Here is a 17,718-nt window from a genome sequence, read left to right on the forward strand (position 1 = left end):
GGAAAGGTTTCAAAGTGATTTCTCCATGTCTTATTCACATGCAGTGACTCGCCTTTATTTTAACTAACTGTGTGCATTTGGCACAAATCATTGCATAGATCAGCAGCAGCAGCATCATCATTAAAATCCATTCATTTTCTTCAGTCTTTCTTCAAACTTATCGGTGGAACGGTGAGCATTTTCTTTTTGGCCAAATGAAAGGCAATCTTTTTCTCATAATATGCACATTCATTGATAAAGAAAGGGTAAAGTTCTTCTCCCTCGTAGTGCACTGTCTCTCCAGTAAATGACTTAAAAATGGGGTCGCCGCGCTGGAGGAGCTTGAAGTCATTATCCTGGAGGAAGAAAATAACTATTAGGGCAACTTCAGGGGAATGTGATAGATGAGGCTATTTCATTATTATTATTTGTTGTGTTTTTACGTCAGCCAATTGAGTCCATTGTAATCCAATTTGTGTCAATTTGTGCGTGCACTGTGTGCGGCCTTCGGTTGCATCGGTGCGACCAGTCAGATTATTGTCAGATAAGTAACGGAGACTGAGACGTGTAGCTGTTATTATGTATTATTCACGATGCTTCTGGCATTTTGAAAGTGGGAAGCCGCTCCATGTGAAAAACTGCACCAGTGCAACCAACCCAAAAGACCTGGCATCACCCTTCCACACAAGCAAACCATTTTTTTTAAATGAAATGCTGTATTTACATTTGTAGATATGTATTTATTAATTCTCAATGAACATATAAATTACCTGAAGCTGGGGGTGAATTGCAGCTGTAAGTTCGCTAGTTTCCTGGTTCCGAGGATAGTCCACGCTTTTCTCCCTAACAAATACCTCCACGTCTCCCCCTTCAAATATCGTTCCTTCCGACAAAGGTCAATATTGACAGTCAAGCGATTTTTGATTGATATATCCCTAAATATATTATAACAGAAAATACAAGTTCTCACCTGCATTGAATTTGTTCAGCCAGTCTACAGTGTGATCCACCGCCTCCTTCATCATGTTATAAATGTCTGCTCTCAGAACACCGTGCGGCTGAGGCCCAACTTCAATGGCTGAAGTCCAAAGAAAAAAGCAAACACTTTACAACTGCATTACTGGTGTTACTGCAATATAATTTAACCAACTGTACTTACCAAAACCATGCTTAGCCACTGAATCTACACAATATGCCTCAGACTTTGAAACATCGATATGGATTACTCTTATAGGGGCGGAGGGCATATTGTTCTGTAAAGGAAACGTCTAATCAGAAGATGCGAAACACCAATCCCACTTTTATACTTGACGAAGCTGAGAGGGTCCATAGTGTCAAGTAAAGAACAGGCAAACTAGCAACAAAATAGAAAAAAAAAACACTACTTTACTGGCCTGCTGTGAGAGTATTCTAGTTTCTTTCAACCATTCAAAGACATACTAGTGGTCTTCGGTGATTAAGACTTTAATGTATGACTGTGACACTGTGGGTCTCTAATGGCACAGATATCTTAAGGACAACATTTACCTGTATGTATTTGACAATGTGGAGGGGGATCCAGTCAAAATTATCAAAGAGGAAGCAAAGGCCCATGTTGGAGGTTGTGTTGTGGAGGTCACACACCAGGTCCATGGCCTGGTCACTTCCTTTCGGGCCGAGCTGAGAGTTCAGCTCATGAGCCCTCCTCAGTTCATACGGAGAGCTATCTGTGAGCGGAGTACTGAAAGACAAATGTAGAAATTATGAGTAGAATCAGTCAAAGAGCACTGGATTTATTTGATTCAAAGCTCAAACTGTGCCTCCTACAAAAGATTAACCTTGGGATTGTGGCACATGATTATGCATATGTGGAACAAATTTGACAATGAAATTCTGATTTTAACTGAAAGGAAATGTATAAAATGTCTTTATTTGAAAATACAAATGAGTCTTCAAACCAGTCTTGAAGGAGATTCTGCATAGTCTTCAATCAAGTAAGTCCAGTGGTTTTGCCAGATTAGACTCAATAATATATCTCGATGTTTTCAAAGTTCCTTCATTACAAATATGGAACATTTCAAAGCTGTGATGTTGAAGTGTGAATTACCCTCACCTCAATAAGGCGTCTGTAAAACATCGGTTCAGGTCTTTGTCTATGTATCTTCTACAGGCATCAATGGCAGGAAGATTGACCAAGACGGGGCTGACTGAGACAGATCCAACCTGTGCCACATTCTGCCTCTGCATTTGTCGCACTATGTACACGCCTGACAACTCATTTCCATGTGTGCCTCCAGTGATCGCAACACGGGAAAAAGGAGGGTAGGAGACCAGGTCCATCTACAAAAGAAAAGGAGGAGTGCTTTGTTAAGTGCCTGGACTGGTTGTGAAGGGTTAAAATGTTGCCATCTGTACAACTAACCCAGTTTAATCAGCAAAGGCCTTGACAGCTCAGTTAACTTTTTGAACAGACCTATACTGGGTTAGGGAGATAATTAACCATAGTTTGTCAATAGTTGCAGTCGTTTGTGAACATGTCACCTTTGTACTATTTAGCAATGACTATTTGCTCATACTATATGTTTTATCACCCTCAACAAGGACATTTAATCATTGTTATGGCGAGATCCAATGTCGAGAAAAGTCTTGTTGGCTAGAATTACATTCCTCATGCAATTGTTTTTCTCTAGCACACTTTTAGGCTGTAAAACTCTGCTGTAAAAGTCATCAAATTACAATATTAAATCATATGTTTCCAGAGGTTCATAGAGTAGCCAAAATACTTACTCAAGTAAGAGGAACGTAACCTTGAAATCATTTTACTTAAGTACCAGTAAAAAATAGTGACCCAAATAAAAACTCAAGTAAAAGTAAAAAGTACTTGGAGAAAATACATTTATTATCTTATTTATTTGTGTTTCAGTTGTGACATCATTTTCATATTTCCAAAGAAAATATATATTTTAAATTAGAACTATATATCTATAAGAAAAAGGGGCATAAAACACAAACTACATGTTTAAGGTCGACTTGAGGCTTTTGTAACTTTAATATTTAGTCACAGTGGCAGAAATTCATATATATAACTGCTCTAATAAGTATGGTTTCTTCTACTTGAGTACATGTAACTGGGTACTTATCTCAAGACACAGTCTTCTAAGATTCCAAACAGAATTGGAATCTTTTACAACCTTTCTTGCATTTTAAAGAATGAATCATGCCTGTCCCATTGGCAAACCAGGATTCATAGAGACATTTTAGTTCCTGACCTGATTCCTGGACATAATACAGTAGTAAAGCCCAGAAGAACTTAGGATTTAAACATGCTGTTCAGATGTGTTTGAGATGACAAGTTTGGCAGCTGTGAGTTACTGGGAATGTAAGTCGCAATAGATCAGTACATTTGTTTGAGGACCATTAGCTAGTCCACTTTCAAACACGTCCAGAATGATGCCCCTTTGTAATTTGTAATATACAGAGGGGAAACTGTACTTATTAGAGACGTTGGATCGTTCAGTTCTTTTTACTTAAACTTGCAATAAAATTCATTTATTTGCAGTCACGTGTTGTTTGTGAGCAGCATAACTCTTGATAACACCACAACAATAACACACGCCCGCCAATCGCTGTTTGGTTGAGAATTGCCTGGATGCAGCCGATGGAGAGGCAAGTGATCAGTGGAGCTTCCCCACAGGAAATGACGTGGAATGACGTTCCTTTATGTTAAAGGAACAGGCCACCGTTTTTCCATACTGAGATATGTTCTTACCTGAGCTTAGACGAATTGATGCGTACCTGTCTGGTCTTTGTGCGTGCACTCAGTCACGCAAAAAAGACCAAAGATGTTGTTTGCATTTAGCCTCGCGTTTTAAAGAGATTCATGTAAATAAATGTTGTGGGGAAAAAAGTGGAGATGGGTAACATCATGGAAAACTGGAGCTCCACTACACACATGACTCTCCATCGGCTGCATTCAGACGCTCTTGGATTGGTTTACTCCACTTCCTGATTGCATTGGTACTGCAGTCGAAATGTAGTTACTAACTTACTTTGATCAGACTCTGGTGCGGTGGTGAGTCTGGATTTTTCCGGGCAAATTTCAAACTAAACAAACTAAACTTTAGATTCCAACTAATGCACAGGGAGAACAAGGCACCTATTACAACAACATATGTATTTCTACTGTCTTTGTACTTAACAGGAATTACAGAAAAGCTATTAAACAAAATAAAATGTATTGTACTTTATAAACTTTAAACAGAAACATCACACAAAGAATCCAATACTACCACTTACTGTACATACATGTTTGGTTTTGTTGCTCAGTACAGAGTTGTCTTAAAATGACTCACGATGTTTCGGCTTTGATCAGTGAGTGGAATGAAACAGCTGGTCTTACCTCTCTGCAAAGCTCTCTGAACAGCAACCTTTGACCCTAATAATATGTGCAGGAACTTCAGCAACTAAGTGTCAACCTGAGCGGCCACTGCTCCAAATAATTCTGCGTGTACTGCCAACAGCACTAACTGATCATGCCTGCATTTCAAAACAGAAGCGTACAGCCTATATACTTCATAAGTCATGCCCTCGCTCCCGCCTTCCTCCTGCAACACTTCCCAGGTTCTCTCGGTCAGCTCAAATTTCAACTTGTTTTGTCGGGGCTAACCACATGGAGCCGCCCTACATGGCCTGTGGCTGCAGTGCTGAAAGTTCACAAACATTTTTTACTGATGTAGTGTACTTGTATTGGCCTATATCCTGAAAAAACACTAAACTGAAACACTAAACTGGTCACATAAGTTCATAATGACATATTTACAGTAAAATGTATATTTGCAGTATTTTTTTGGTTTACCGTTGATTTAACTCAGCCTTCAATAAAAATGAGTTCTGGACAATCTAAAGGCCCATTAACGGATTTTTGTTGTTGTTAACAAACAATGAAAGAGGAAGCGTGTAGTTAGCTGCGGTCCAAACTGGCTTTCCCTAATGCATCGCTAATACATCTCAAATCTTCGGAGAGATGATTTTTTAAGCACGTTTCATAACTTCCAGGATACAATACTGTCATGGTCATGTAAACAACAACTAGCTATTGGTTCATGAAAGGCTTTATAATAGATTTACAGGCTTTATAATAGATTTACAGTGCACAAAGTACTTTTCACCAAATTGTTGCTTTTACAATAAACTAAAGAATGAAACTAATTTAATTCCAAGCATAGAATTTGAGGGGGAAAAAAAGAAGAAAAACAGGCATAGAGCCTTTAAAGGAACAGGCCACCGTTTTTCCATACTGAGATAATGTTCTTGAATGAGCTTAGACGAGTTGATGCGTACCTGTCTGGTCTTTGTGCGTGCCCTCAGTCACGCAAAAATGTTGTTAAAGAGTTAGCATTTAGCCTCTCCCAATGTATTCCTATAGTTCCAAAGGGGGGTGAAGATAGAAGCGACCAAGCTCTTCCAAGGGCACAAAGACCAGGCACATATCAACTCGTCTAAGCTCAGGCAAGAACATATCTTGTATGTAAAAACAGTGGCCTGTTCCTTTAATTTAGGCTGCGTGGTCCTCAGGCAAAAGACTGTAACTGTGGAGTTGGGGTTGCTGCATGTTGAGAAATTAATAATCAATGAATAATAAAACTTGCTGAGATTAATAGCAATATTCTGGACTACAGATAGGATTTTAATATGACAACCTGCCCCAAAGAGTGTGGTGTAGAACAGCGGTTCCCAACCTTTTTTTTTTTTTTGCCTGGTGCACCCCTTGAGTCGTGCAGTTTTAGTCCAAGTACCCCAACCCTCGAGAATGTTGCCAATATTTTCACAACGTGGTCAACTAAACTCAGATTATCCAGCTGAGAAGAATTGTTTTCAAAATGAAGCTTAAATACTCCAGCATTTGGCCTTTCCCTCTAAATTAATTTTGAAATTTGACTCTGTTTCACCTTTTTTATTTTATCTGAAATAATTCCAAGTTCCCAACCCCCTGCTAAGTTACTCAAATGCAACGTTGCAAAAGAAAACCTGTTGGTCTACTTGGAGCTGTCATTCATTGTCTGATGTAGGCTACGGAGAGTTAAATTAAACATTAACGAACAGGAAGCAATCAGTCAAACGAGTGTCTCAAGAGCTGAGCACCAGTAGTCTTGTTACAAATACAAACGCCTGTAGTGCGTGTTGCCGTGAGGAAGGGAACATAAGTAACTTAAGTAGCCCAGTTATCATACCTGTCCTCAGTCCCCCATATATCAATACAGCTCCTTTTCTCGTTTCTTTCATTCACTGAAATGCCGCGCAAGAAGAGCAGTAAGCCACAGTTAGACCTGTAATCCTCTTGTCAGGCCAGTCCATTATAGGCTTTACGCTCAGCACTTGTTTGGCCTCTCGGGGGAGCTCTCACTCCCTTTATCAACCAAGGTGCTTCTGCCAGTCACTGACCTTTTGACTTTCACTGCATTAACACCATCACCACATAAATAGCATAAAGTGGGGCATACGTCAAAAAAAGTGATAATACTTTAAAGGGGGGGTATTATGCAAAATCGACTTTTTCAAGCTTTACATCGTGTTATTAAGTCATTCCCTCATTAAAAACATGCCTGGCAGCCATTTTAGGGATAGGTTTACCTTTTTTTTTTTAATCTTTATTTTTAGTTATTTTATTAACTGAAAGAATACAAACTCTCGCTGAGACTTGAACAAAGTCTAGGGGGCGAACAAGGCTCTCAAAACGCAAAGAGAGCATTCAGCAAAGTCAAATATTTACAATAATGGAGCAAATTCTTTTAAATAAAAGCAGAGGCTGATTGTCCGTGCAGTTTTCCAGTCTTTTAGTGTTTTTAGGGAGCTGTAAAACATTTTAAATTCATTGATAAAGCAGGGAAAAGAGGGCTTATTACCCCTCCATTTTGCAGCAATGAATATGATGTTTAGCTAAAAGCACAATAATATTAATGACATCTGATAATGAAGGGTCCAAATTGTCCATATAGAGCAAAACGTGTGACAGTGCAGTTACACTTATGACCTGAGGTGGCAGTAGCTTAAATATTAAAAAATGTGAAATTCTCCCTGTACATACATGCCATCATGACAGTATTTCATCAATAAGGAAAATGAGGTAAAATATTTGGGTATATTAATTTCTAAAAATATTATCAGAAGAGAGGAGGTTAATATCACTGAATGGTTAATGGTCATGAAAAAAGGTCTTAGCCATTGGTTAACTAGAGACTTATATCTTTGGCAGAAACTTACTTTCTAAAGCTGAAGGTGTATCTAAGGTCATCTATCCTTGTCACTCCATATTTATTTCATCACAAAACATGAAGAAAGCGAATTCTATATTTTTAAAATTTTTATGGAAAAATAAAACTCATTACCTGAAAAGATCTCAACTAGTAAAAAGTTATGACAAGGGTGGTATCAATCTTTAGACCTGAAGCCTTTGAAAACAAAGAAATTGAGTCAAGAGCATTTTCAACCATTTGACTGTTTTAAAAAAAGAAATGCTGTGTCATCAGCAAATTGACTAATTTTGAATTCTCTGTCAAAAATTGTAATTCCTTGAATCATAGGGTTATTCATAACGGAAAGAGCCAAAAAAATGAGTGGCTAAAATAAACAATTTTGGGGAGATTGGACATCCTTGACGAATACCACGCCACACTCGAAATCTGGGAGTAAGACCTGGGTTAAGAGATACTGCACTATATATATCTTTATAAAACATTCTGATTATTGCACAAAAATAGTCTCCAAAACCCAGATAATTTAAGGCTTTGATCAAAAAAGAATGTTCTAGCATGGGATAGGTTTGCCTGAGTCCTCCTATAAACGCCCCCACCTCCTGGAGACGCCTCCGAGCTTTCGTCACCAGTCAAGTAACCAACCACTGCTCCTCAGCAGAACCCCCTCCCCACTGATGCCACAGACAGCGTGTGGAGGGGGCGTGTCTGAAAGGGTCAGAGGTTCTTAAAGAGACAGAGGCCTATTTCAAGACATTCGCTACAGCCATTTTGAGAGAGCAATTTTATACGAGGCAGTTATTCTAATATACTGCATTTACAGACCAACAGAAGGTTTCGCCATCATTGTAGTGTGCTATAGACTGGTGCTATGTGATTGAAAAAAGCATAATACCCCCTCTTTAAGCAATATCATCATACAACATATTTATATGTAGATTTATATTTAATCATAGATCTACAATAACACATCAGATCAAACCTAAGCTTTTAGAGTTGGATGTGTTGCATCTGAATATGAACCAGATCCCAGCTTTGATTGGTGCAGACTGTTATTGTGTCCTTAATAATAATAATAATAATAATAATAATAATAATAATAATAATAATAATAATCATCATCATCATCATCATCATCATCATCATCATCATCATCATTATCATCATCATAATGCATTACTCTTTTTCAGACGCTCAAAGTTGCTTTTGTGCATTAGCCTATTCATTCACACCATACTTGGTGGTAGTAAGCTATAGTCTGGTCCATAAATATTGGGACATCAACTCAATTCTTACCTTTTTGGCTCTATAAACCACCACAATCGATTTCAAATGAAACAACAAAGATGTACATAAACTGGAAGCCACAGATGACAAGTGGTGGATGACCTAATAATTATTTCCCTGGTCAAGAAAACTAATTCACAACAATAAGTCAGATCAAAAAGCCTCTGCTGTGTGTAAGTGTGTCAAAGTCAACTATCAAGAGAAGACACCAGAGAGAATACAGATGATTAACCACAAGGTGTAAACCATTGGTGAGCCTCAAAAACAGGAGGTTATGATTAGAGTTTGTCAAAAAAAAATCAAAAAAAAAAAAAGGCTTTACAGTTCTGAAACAACATCCTAGGACAGATGAGACAAAGATCAACTTGCACCAGAGTGATGTGAAGAGAAAAGTCTGGAGAAAGAAAGGAACTGCTCATGATTCAAAACATCCCACCTCCTCAGTGAAACATGGTGGTGCAGCATCATGGTATGGGCCAAACTGGTTCCCTTGTATTGATGATGTGACTGTTGACAAAAGAACTTTCGGGCGATATTATTATTACAAGCTTATGTTCAGCCAAACGCTTGGATGCCGCTTCACAGTGCAGATGGACAATTACCCAAAGCTACTGCCAAAGCCACCAAAGAGCTTTTTAAAGGGGCTAGATGCAACTTAGCCATCTACTGCCACCTCAGGTCATACGTGTAACTGCACCTTCTATATTAAGCTGCATGACGGCACGAATTAACACCTTTTTGAGTGACAGTGAACGATTTTTCGAGGCAGTTGTGGTGAACAGGCCTGGGCTCATTCTACACATTAGGACATTGTTGAAACATGTAGGGGGAGGAAAATGCTTGATTTTAACATTTTTAAACTGACCACAGCCCTGTCAAAACCATGTATGGTTCGATTCCCGGACTGTGCGGGCCTTTCCATGTGGAGTTTGCACGTTTCTCTCCCTGTGTCGGCTTTGTCCTTTTGAATTATTACACAAAAGCAGCACATTGTAAAGCTGGTGTTTCGATCATCACGGCACTATTGGCTTCCCTACAAACATCTTACAGTTGGTGGGAGCTGTAGCCTGTAATGACGAGCAGCAGGTGAATGTGACTAATTGGCAGTTGTGAACGCAGCAGGAGGGGAATAATTACAATTAAAAAAAATACTGCTTCTAATTTCATTGCCGAAGACTCAAAAAGGCTTTGTTCGCCAGTTGAATGTCACCAAACCCATGACCATCATCACAGCTGCATACATTTATGTGGAGTTGAAGTTTTTCATTTTTGAAACGTCCCATGTTTGTATCTCTGTGTTGCCAGATTTAATCTATTGCATCCGAAGGACATTAAGAAATAGCACGAAATTGCCTCACATGATCTCCTTGGAGCACCCCTACTACACTTACATAATCTATAAAGCCTTGAAACTGTTATTGTATAAGCTTTGCTTCTGATGGCAGCGCTTTAAAGGATTAACAGTATCACTCTCATCCAAGGCATCAGCCCCGGAGCTGTCTATGTTATTTTGTATGAGGATGGGACTGGGACGTTTTGCACATGCTCTGACGTCCAATCCCGTATAGAAGGTAATGACTAATCACAAGAAGATGCTCCACGCCTGTAGCCTCAGACATGCATGGATCCCCCCATCTTAGCTTTCCACAGTCACTAAAAGTGAGTGTCCATGAGAAAGTTTTTCCTAATCTGTTTTGCACTCTTCTAACCACTGACAGAAGGTGGGACTACTTAGTAACCTTTCGCCATATCAAACGGGTTGAAGAGGGAAATATTGTTAGTCCATCTGTATGGCTGACAGTGATTGGTCGCATCCTCACAAGCTGCTCGGTGCGTCTGCGGTCACATGCTGCTGTGAGCGTGTGCTGCGCGTCGGTGTTGGTGATGCCAAAGTGATTTGTGTCGCCTGCAGCAGCTCATTCACACACTGATCTTTGAGGAATGGCCTTTAAAAACTACAGCAGTAGTAATTTGACCAACCAGTTTGTACAGCCCGTGTGGCGCGTGGCTCTCTGGTCCGTGGCCTACAGCACAGTTCTGGCGGTGGCCGTGTTCGGAAACTTGATTGTCATTTGGATTATTCTTGCGCACAGGCGGATGAGGACAGTGACAAACTATTTTCTCTTGAACCTGGCTTTCTCGGATGTGTCCATGGCTGCGTTTAATACGCTCATAAACTTTGTCTATGCTGCGCACGGTGACTGGTACTTCGGAGAGGTTTACTGCAGGTTTCATAACTTCTTCCCAGTTACAGCTGTGTTTGCAAGCATCTACTCCATGACTGCGATAGCCATTGACAGGTCAGTGTCACCTTTTTGTTGTCTTTTACCAGGTAGCCTATGGTTTGTGTCTTTATATCAATTCTTAGATTGCGGTCAATTGCATTTTTGTTTAATAACGCCACCCTTCTGTAGGTACATGACTGCAGGGCAATAATTACAAACATTGATCATCTCGATTTGCATGGTTAAGATGCATAACATTTAATACCTAATAACATATAGATTGCCCTATATCATGATTTATTTATTTATTGTACATTTTCACTTTGAAATATCTATGAGTGACCTTTCATTTTGTCAATACACCATGGAGAATCCAAATCAATCCAATGAAGGTTCTTTGTAAGTGTTGTTTGCACTGCAGGTACATGGCCATCATTCATCCCCTGAAGCCCCGTCTGTCTGCGAAGGCGACTACTGCCATCATTGTCATCATTTGGAGTCTGGCTGTGGCCCTGGCATTCCCCCTCTGCTACTACTCCACCACCAGAGTCCTGCCCCGGAGGACTATCTGCTATGTGGCCTGGCCCCGCAAGGCTGAGGATCCTTTCATGTGAGAGTGTTCTTGAGATAAAATACAAACTTTGAATGCGCAGAATATCAGCCATGATTCTGTCATTCTGCCTTAACTGCAGCTATAGGGGTATAGCTAACAATCATAATATACTATGAATAGATAGCTGATGCACTACACACATTTGAATATTCTCACAAAGTAAGCTAACTTAACTGCAGGACTCACTTGCTGGTCTGGTGTGTGACCAAAACATTTTATTGATCAACCATTGTTTCTGGTTTCTTTATGCTTATTATAGCACATTTTTTCCGGATTTTTTGCAGCTTTCAGCACTTTCATGCTTTGTGCACGTCATGCATCAAAATGTTCCGCATGTTGAGGAGAATCCTGCTATTATTTTTCAGACTTCTGCAATTTATGTTTTTTTCGTAATCGGCCAAAATGTCGGCGATTTTTCCCATTGACTTATAATGGGGCTGCTGCAAATCCATGCTTTTCTGCACTTTTTTCTGCATTTTCTGCAATTTCTGCACTTTGTGCATGTTCAGCTTCTGCAACTTGTGGGTTTTGAGAAAAAATTGGCCTTCTGCAGATTTCCAGTTTTTTTATACGGGAATGTTTGCATTGGTGTGTATGTGGACCTGGCCCATTAGTGTGTATGGGGGAATCCAGCCAATGGGGAGACTCCAGGCCTTTCAGCCATTTGTGCAGCTTCTGCCATTGAAGCACTGGGGCCATTTCAACAGTTTGACCAGTTTATGGAATATAAAAAGTTTATGCAATATTGATAATTTATGCAAATTAACCACTTTATGGGATTTAACCAGTGTATGCATTTTAAACCGTTTATGCAACTTAAGAGTTTATGCCATTTAGGATTGATGAATTTTAAAGCGTTTATGCAACTTAAGAGTTTATGCAAATTAACCCATTCATGCATTTTACCACTTTATGCAATTTATACAGTTTATGCAACATGACATTTTATGCATTTTACCAGTTTATGCAAATTTGATTATGCAATTTGAAGAGTTTATGCAATTTACATAATTTATGCAAATTGACAAATGCAAATTGCAAAAATGACGGCATGGTAGCGCAGCGGTTAGTGCTCTCGCTTCACAGCTAGAAGGTCCTGGGTTCGATTCCCACCTGGACGGGGCCTTTCTGTGTGGAGTTTGCATGTTCTCCCCGTGTCTGCGTAGGTTTCCTCCGGGTACTCCGGTTTCCCCTACCACTAAAAACATGCACAATAGGCCAGGATGAATGATGTATGTGAGTGTATGGTGGTGGTCAGAGGGACCGTTGGCGCAGTCGTGAAAGCGCTTCTGTCAGTCTCCCCCAGGGGAAACTGAAGCTACAAACGTAGTTTACCACCACCAAGTATGGAGTGAATGTTCAATTGTCTCATGTAAAGCGCCTTGTGACTATGTCTGTGAAAGGCGCTATATAAATAAAGATCTTCTTCTTCAAATTACCCATTCATGCATTTTACCACTTTATGCAGTTTATACAGTTTATGCAACACAACATTTTATGCATTTTACCAGTTTATGCAAATTCGATTATGCAAATTAACCAATTTATGCAATTTGAACAGTTTATGCGCAGCCATTGCATTTCTAGTTTTTTTTTTATTTTTTTGTTAGTCAATATAGAATTGCATAATACGTTCTGTGTCCATGCAGGTATCACATCATAGTGACAGTGCTGGTGTACGCCCTGCCTTTAGTGGTCATGGCCGTCACCTACACTGTTGTAGGTGTAACATTGTGGGGAGGCGCAATTCCTGGAGACTCCTCAGACAACTACCATGGACAGCTCCGTGCCAAAAGAAAGGTAAGAATCAGCAGCAAAAAAAAGCAACAATTTATGTGTATATAAATTAATTGAGAACATGATTACACAACAATTATAAATATCAATTTAGGCAGGAATTTTCTGGCAATTATTATGTAAAAGATTACTATTAAGGTGAGATACAGCAAGTCTTCCCTTAGTTTTGCTATAAGCAAGTATACTGTACATAGTAATTACTCTTAGAGTGCCCCCAATCTGAGATATGTTGGGGCAGACGGAAGTCCTTATTTGAAAATACTCATCCATTCATCTTGCTGTAATCTGGTGCTTGTCCTCATGACTGTGCTGTATTGTAGCCACAGTCAATGAGAGGATTAAGGTCAACTCAGATGTCATGACAAGAGTCTGTCAGCGCTGCTGTGTGGGATTATTTCACCAAATCAAGCAATACATTGATACTGTACTGAGGTGCACGTTAATACATGGCAGAGTATGAAGACTTGTCTCCGTTTGCTTTATCTATCATTTAGAATCCAGAACATGACACGGAGAAGCAGAGGCTGTTTGTGTGATTACCAAAGCAAACAAATGATCAAGAATGAACCAATTTGCAAACATACAGTAATTTACAGATTCTTTTGTATCGTGAACTAAAGGGGGGTGATTTGACCATATGAAATTAAATCACCATCTTCTGTTGATCAGCCAGTTTTAAGAGATCGATTTCTTTTGTGTTAAATGCAGCTCAAGGCCCAAACACAGACTCGTGCCATCTGCTTTTATATGGAGAATGAGTGACAGGCAGTTTAAACCAATCACAGTTAAGTGTGGACTCTGAAGAATCCGCACAATTTGGCAGGAGCTATGCTTATGTAAAAATGTAAACCATGACGTATTTAACATTAAAATATTAAAATATTTGCTGTAGGTATTAAAATATTTGAAGTGGGTATTATAATGACACTGCAAGAATTGTACAATGTGTATATTATTTTCTTTACATTAGGTCATTATTTTATTATATTATATTGTATTTGGTTGCAAGCTATGCTTCTGCGAAGTCATAGAAGCTTTGAGCTGTTCATGTGGCCATACCACAAAACAGCCTGTCACCATATACTCCTCAAGGATCTCTCATCACTCAGACACATTTATTTCTCATGTAAGATGCTCAATGATACAACCGCATAATTGTGTTAAGAAAATATGCTAAAATATGCACCCAATTTCAATCTGGTCTATCGCCCTGAAATGAGTGCATATGTGTCCTTTGTCTACTCCCCTTTATAAATCTTTGCCCATTTTGTAAATGCATTTACAACCAAATAGGTGCATATTCTACACAATTTGCAATTCATAGATGCTTCACAAAATCGCTTCAAAAGCTAGATTGCAGGCTTAATTGACGTGCGATGAAAGAGATTAAAAACCCTGCGAGACAGTGCGAGGCCCATTCAAAGAGGCTGCAGTTCTTTAGTTGGAGTAGAGCTGTCTGTGCCACTGGTGCAATAGTGGGCTGGTCCCATTAACCTCCCGCTGGGTCACATTGTACCATCCTACCTGCTACCTGCTGATGCTGTTGCGTCAACCGTGACCTTTCTCTCTTTATTGCTAAGTGCTCAGGAGGATTTCAAAGGAAACGCCAATATGGTTCAAATGAAGCGAAGCCCATCAAATAGCTCTGGTTCATGAACAATGTGCACCAAAAAACACACAATTGATTTCTCACTAAAGAAATGTTTTATTATTTAGTGCAAAAAAGCTTGAGACAACATCTGCAGTTTTATACAGCCTTTGGTTCATCATTAATGAATCAATCAATCATTTGCTCTAAGGAGATTCAAATTCTATTATCAATTTCACCAGCAACAGCTTGACACACATCATCACAAATTAAGAAAGAACAACAAAGCAATGACATTTCGAAAACCGAAAGTTAATTTCAAGAGTGCAAAAATATGACTTCACCATGGTGTAGATTATAGTAATACACAGTCATAGCAAGAGCATGTAAACTCATTTTTAGTTTAAACCCATCTGTAGGTGGTGAAGATGATGATCATTGTGGTGGTGACCTTTGCTCTCTGCTGGCTGCCTTACCATGTCTACTTCATCGTGACGGGTTTGAACAAAGATCTGAGCAAGTGGAAGTACATCCAGCAGGTTTACCTCAGTGTGCTGTGGCTGGCCATGAGCTCCACCATGTACAACCCCATCATCTACTGCTGCCTCAACAGCAGGTGAGTTTCCACGTCAACTTAATACTGAAACTGGCTACTCCCTTCACAGACAGACAGACAGACAGACAGTGATAGCTAGCAGTGTGTTTACATACATGAGACCTGTGTGTCCATTAACATGCACTGTCCCGATCAAATAAACCAGTAAATAAAGAATAAAATTAAGTAGTTAAAACTTTTATAGAGATGTAACAAGACAGTGCACATACAGGCTTGTCAATAATGTAAGTTCTGTGCTCTAGGTTCAGAGCAGGATTCAAGCGTGTCTTCCGCTGGTGTCCCTTCATCCACTCGTCCCGTTATGATGAGTTGGAGTTACAGAACCGAGGGCTGCGCCCGGGATGCCAGAACAGTGTGTGCACGAGTATCCTGAGCAAAGATAAGAGTGTGCGTGTCCATGGAAACAGGCAGCGCTTGAACTCCCAGAATGCACACTCAGTTCAAGACAGCTAGCACGTCATTACTGATATTATACTTTTTTGTGAATACCATTCATTTGTGCTTTCATTGTAGCTGAGATGTGACTTACTACAGTTGGAATTTGCCATAACAACATATTCATGTTCATGAATGTATTCATTTTATTAGATGAGGAAAAAATAAATACTGATGTTATTGTGTTAATGTACTTTACTTCACTTTCACTAAATTTTTAAGTTTTTGTACAGTATACATTTTACAATTTGCGCAAATAAAAAGAACCAAACCAATGCAGTTAATAACTGTCTTCAATAGTAAAATCACCACAGTTACATTATCAATGAATGTCATTTTTACAAGTGCTTTCTATCTGTCTTTTGTGTAAATAATGTGCCAAAAAATGGAACAATGCTTTATGTTTGAATGAAGAAGAATGAAACACTGACAACATTTGATCAAATAAAAAAATCGTGGTCCTCTCGTTCATTATGGGGATTTTTATTAAACATGCACATAATCCTGGAAATTACAAAGGCAGGACAACATTGCACCGAGGAGTTTTCTTTTCAACGAATGATGAAAAAGAATGAAGCCAGAAGTGCAAGGACAAGCCAGTGAGAGGGTGCATCATTGGACGACCTGTACGGGAGAAAACACAGATACTGTATGAGTGAATCACTGTTCAAATAAACTGATGAAAAAAATAAAATATAGTTAAATAATGGCTCCTATTATCCTATTTGACAACAAAGCACAGTTCAACAGTAAAAACCTTTTGTACTGTTTTCTTAGATAGCGCATTACACAGAAAGTACATAAATCATTGTCAACAAAACAATATGTTGTAAATGCTAAACCACAGCATCAATGTCGAATCCTATAAGCCCCACTGTAATCATCGAAGTCTTACCTTGAAAACATGTAACAGTTGTGCATGCCCTTGAGTTGTGATCGATTTAAAATAATCATATGGTAAGATTCATCAGTATCCTTGTCATCAATAGTCTTCACATCTTCGACTGTGAACTCCTCCGTTGGAGAAAGGAGTGTCACTGGGTCGTCATGACAAATATTGCCTTCAAGATCTGCAAAAAAGCAAGTGGTGACACTCAAAATGATTTCACCATCCATGTCCCGTTCCTTGAGTAAGTCATCCAAATTTGAATTGGCCGTAAAAAACCTTCCAAATCTCACTTTGGACCCCTTTTGAGCGCTGAATTTAGGATCAGAGAAAGCAAACACCGTCTTACAGGTCCCAGGGTGAAGTAACCGAATGGAATCCATCAGTAAAAAATGCAAAGACTTGAAATAAAAATTGTCCTCGTAAGTGGTTGTGTTTGTCCCATATGTATAGACAGCGTTGTTCAGGGTCCTCCTAAAGTTTTCACCACTGTTGACATAAGTCCGAAGAGCTGTGGTATGTTCCTTCACCCCCCCCGGGATCATCTTTGTGCAGGCAGGGATCTGGGACTGATGCCATGCTCTCTGGAAAGCTTCACTGCTGTTCAGTTCTTCTTTGAGCAGATCGGAGAGGACAAACTTATTCAGAGCATCTTTGGTACATCCTTCATACATGTCATCCACAGCATCTGGGGCCATGTCCAGAGGCACTTCTGCTGTCGCCTAACGAGAAAAATCACATGTCAAAGTGCAGGAATTTTAGGCATTTTGCATTGTAAAAAGTAGTAAAAGTTGATACTTGCTTTAATGCAGAGGGCCAGGTTGCAGATTACAGCAAGAACTAAAAATCTTAATTCCAGCATGTTCATTACCTAGAAATACACAAAATAACAGGCAATGCTTTTTCCAAACCAAGCTATTAACAACAATTCTATTAACAAAACTCAGCAGCTATTATTTTGCACATATTAAACACTTACCTTGAATCTGGAGACAAACTTTTGTTAAGTCTACTCAAAAGCCTATTGTATAGCCTATTGTACAAATACTTTCTGCACCGCAAA

The 17,718-nt window shown here is 39.3% G+C and overlaps 3 protein-coding genes across 3 annotated transcripts; 1 reads left to right on the plus strand and 2 right to left on the minus strand.

The window, feature by feature from the left end:
- Positions 1 to 140: 140 nt before the first annotated feature.
- On the minus strand, positions 141 to 4,488 carry acy3.2 (aspartoacylase (aminocyclase) 3, tandem duplicate 2; the record flags this gene model as incomplete). Its single annotated transcript, XM_079554031.1, has 7 exons — positions 4,358 to 4,488; positions 2,072 to 2,298; positions 1,507 to 1,699; positions 1,139 to 1,232; positions 950 to 1,057; positions 750 to 862; positions 141 to 335 (listed from the first exon to the last, which is right to left on the minus strand). The coding sequence occupies exons 2-7, from the start codon at positions 2,296 to 2,298 to the stop codon at positions 141 to 143; spliced, it is 930 nt and encodes a 309-aa protein (XP_079410157.1). The 5' UTR covers positions 4,358 to 4,488.
- A 5,871-nt stretch (positions 4,489 to 10,359) lies between these two features.
- Positions 10,360 to 16,166, plus strand: LOC306960611 (neuromedin-K receptor-like). Its single transcript, XM_079553065.1, has 5 exons — positions 10,360 to 10,795; positions 11,142 to 11,330; positions 12,983 to 13,133; positions 15,138 to 15,334; positions 15,577 to 16,166. Exons 1-5 carry the CDS (start codon positions 10,437 to 10,439, stop codon positions 15,785 to 15,787), a joined length of 1,107 nt encoding a protein of 368 aa, XP_079409191.1. The 5' UTR covers positions 10,360 to 10,436; the 3' UTR covers positions 15,788 to 16,166.
- A 63-nt stretch (positions 16,167 to 16,229) lies between these two features.
- Positions 16,230 to 17,656, minus strand: LOC306961336 (ecto-ADP-ribosyltransferase 5). Its single transcript, XM_079554033.1, has 3 exons — positions 17,635 to 17,656; positions 16,665 to 17,377; positions 16,230 to 16,393 (listed from the first exon to the last, which is right to left on the minus strand). The coding sequence occupies exons 2-3, from the start codon at positions 17,351 to 17,353 to the stop codon at positions 16,321 to 16,323; spliced, it is 762 nt and encodes a 253-aa protein (XP_079410159.1). The 5' UTR covers positions 17,354 to 17,377; positions 17,635 to 17,656; the 3' UTR covers positions 16,230 to 16,320.
- Positions 17,657 to 17,718: the final 62 nt, after the last annotated feature.

The sequence above is a fragment of the Gobius niger genome (assembly GCF_951799975.1).
Source record: "Gobius niger genome assembly, chromosome: 3".
Lineage (NCBI taxonomy): Eukaryota > Metazoa > Chordata > Actinopteri > Gobiiformes > Gobiidae > Gobius > Gobius niger.

Excerpts from the sequence above, each read along its gene's own strand:
- LOC306960611 (XM_079553065.1), top strand. The coding sequence starts at position 10,437 with ATGGCCTTTAAAAACTACAGCAGTAGTAATTTGACCAACCAGTTTGTA. Across the intron at positions 11,331-12,982 it reads AAGGCTGAGGATCCTTTCAT|GTATCACATCATAGTGACAG; the intron begins GTGAGAGTGTTC and ends GTGTCCATGCAG. Across the intron at positions 13,134-15,137 it reads AGCTCCGTGCCAAAAGAAAG|GTGGTGAAGATGATGATCAT; the intron begins GTAAGAATCAGC and ends ACCCATCTGTAG.
- LOC306961336 (XM_079554033.1), bottom strand. The coding sequence starts at position 17,353 with ATGGCCCCAGATGCTGTGGATGACATGTATGAAGGATGTACCAAAGAT. Across the intron at positions 16,394-16,664 it reads AACTGTTACATGTTTTCAAG|GTCGTCCAATGATGCACCCT; the intron begins GTAAGACTTCGA and ends TCTCCCGTACAG.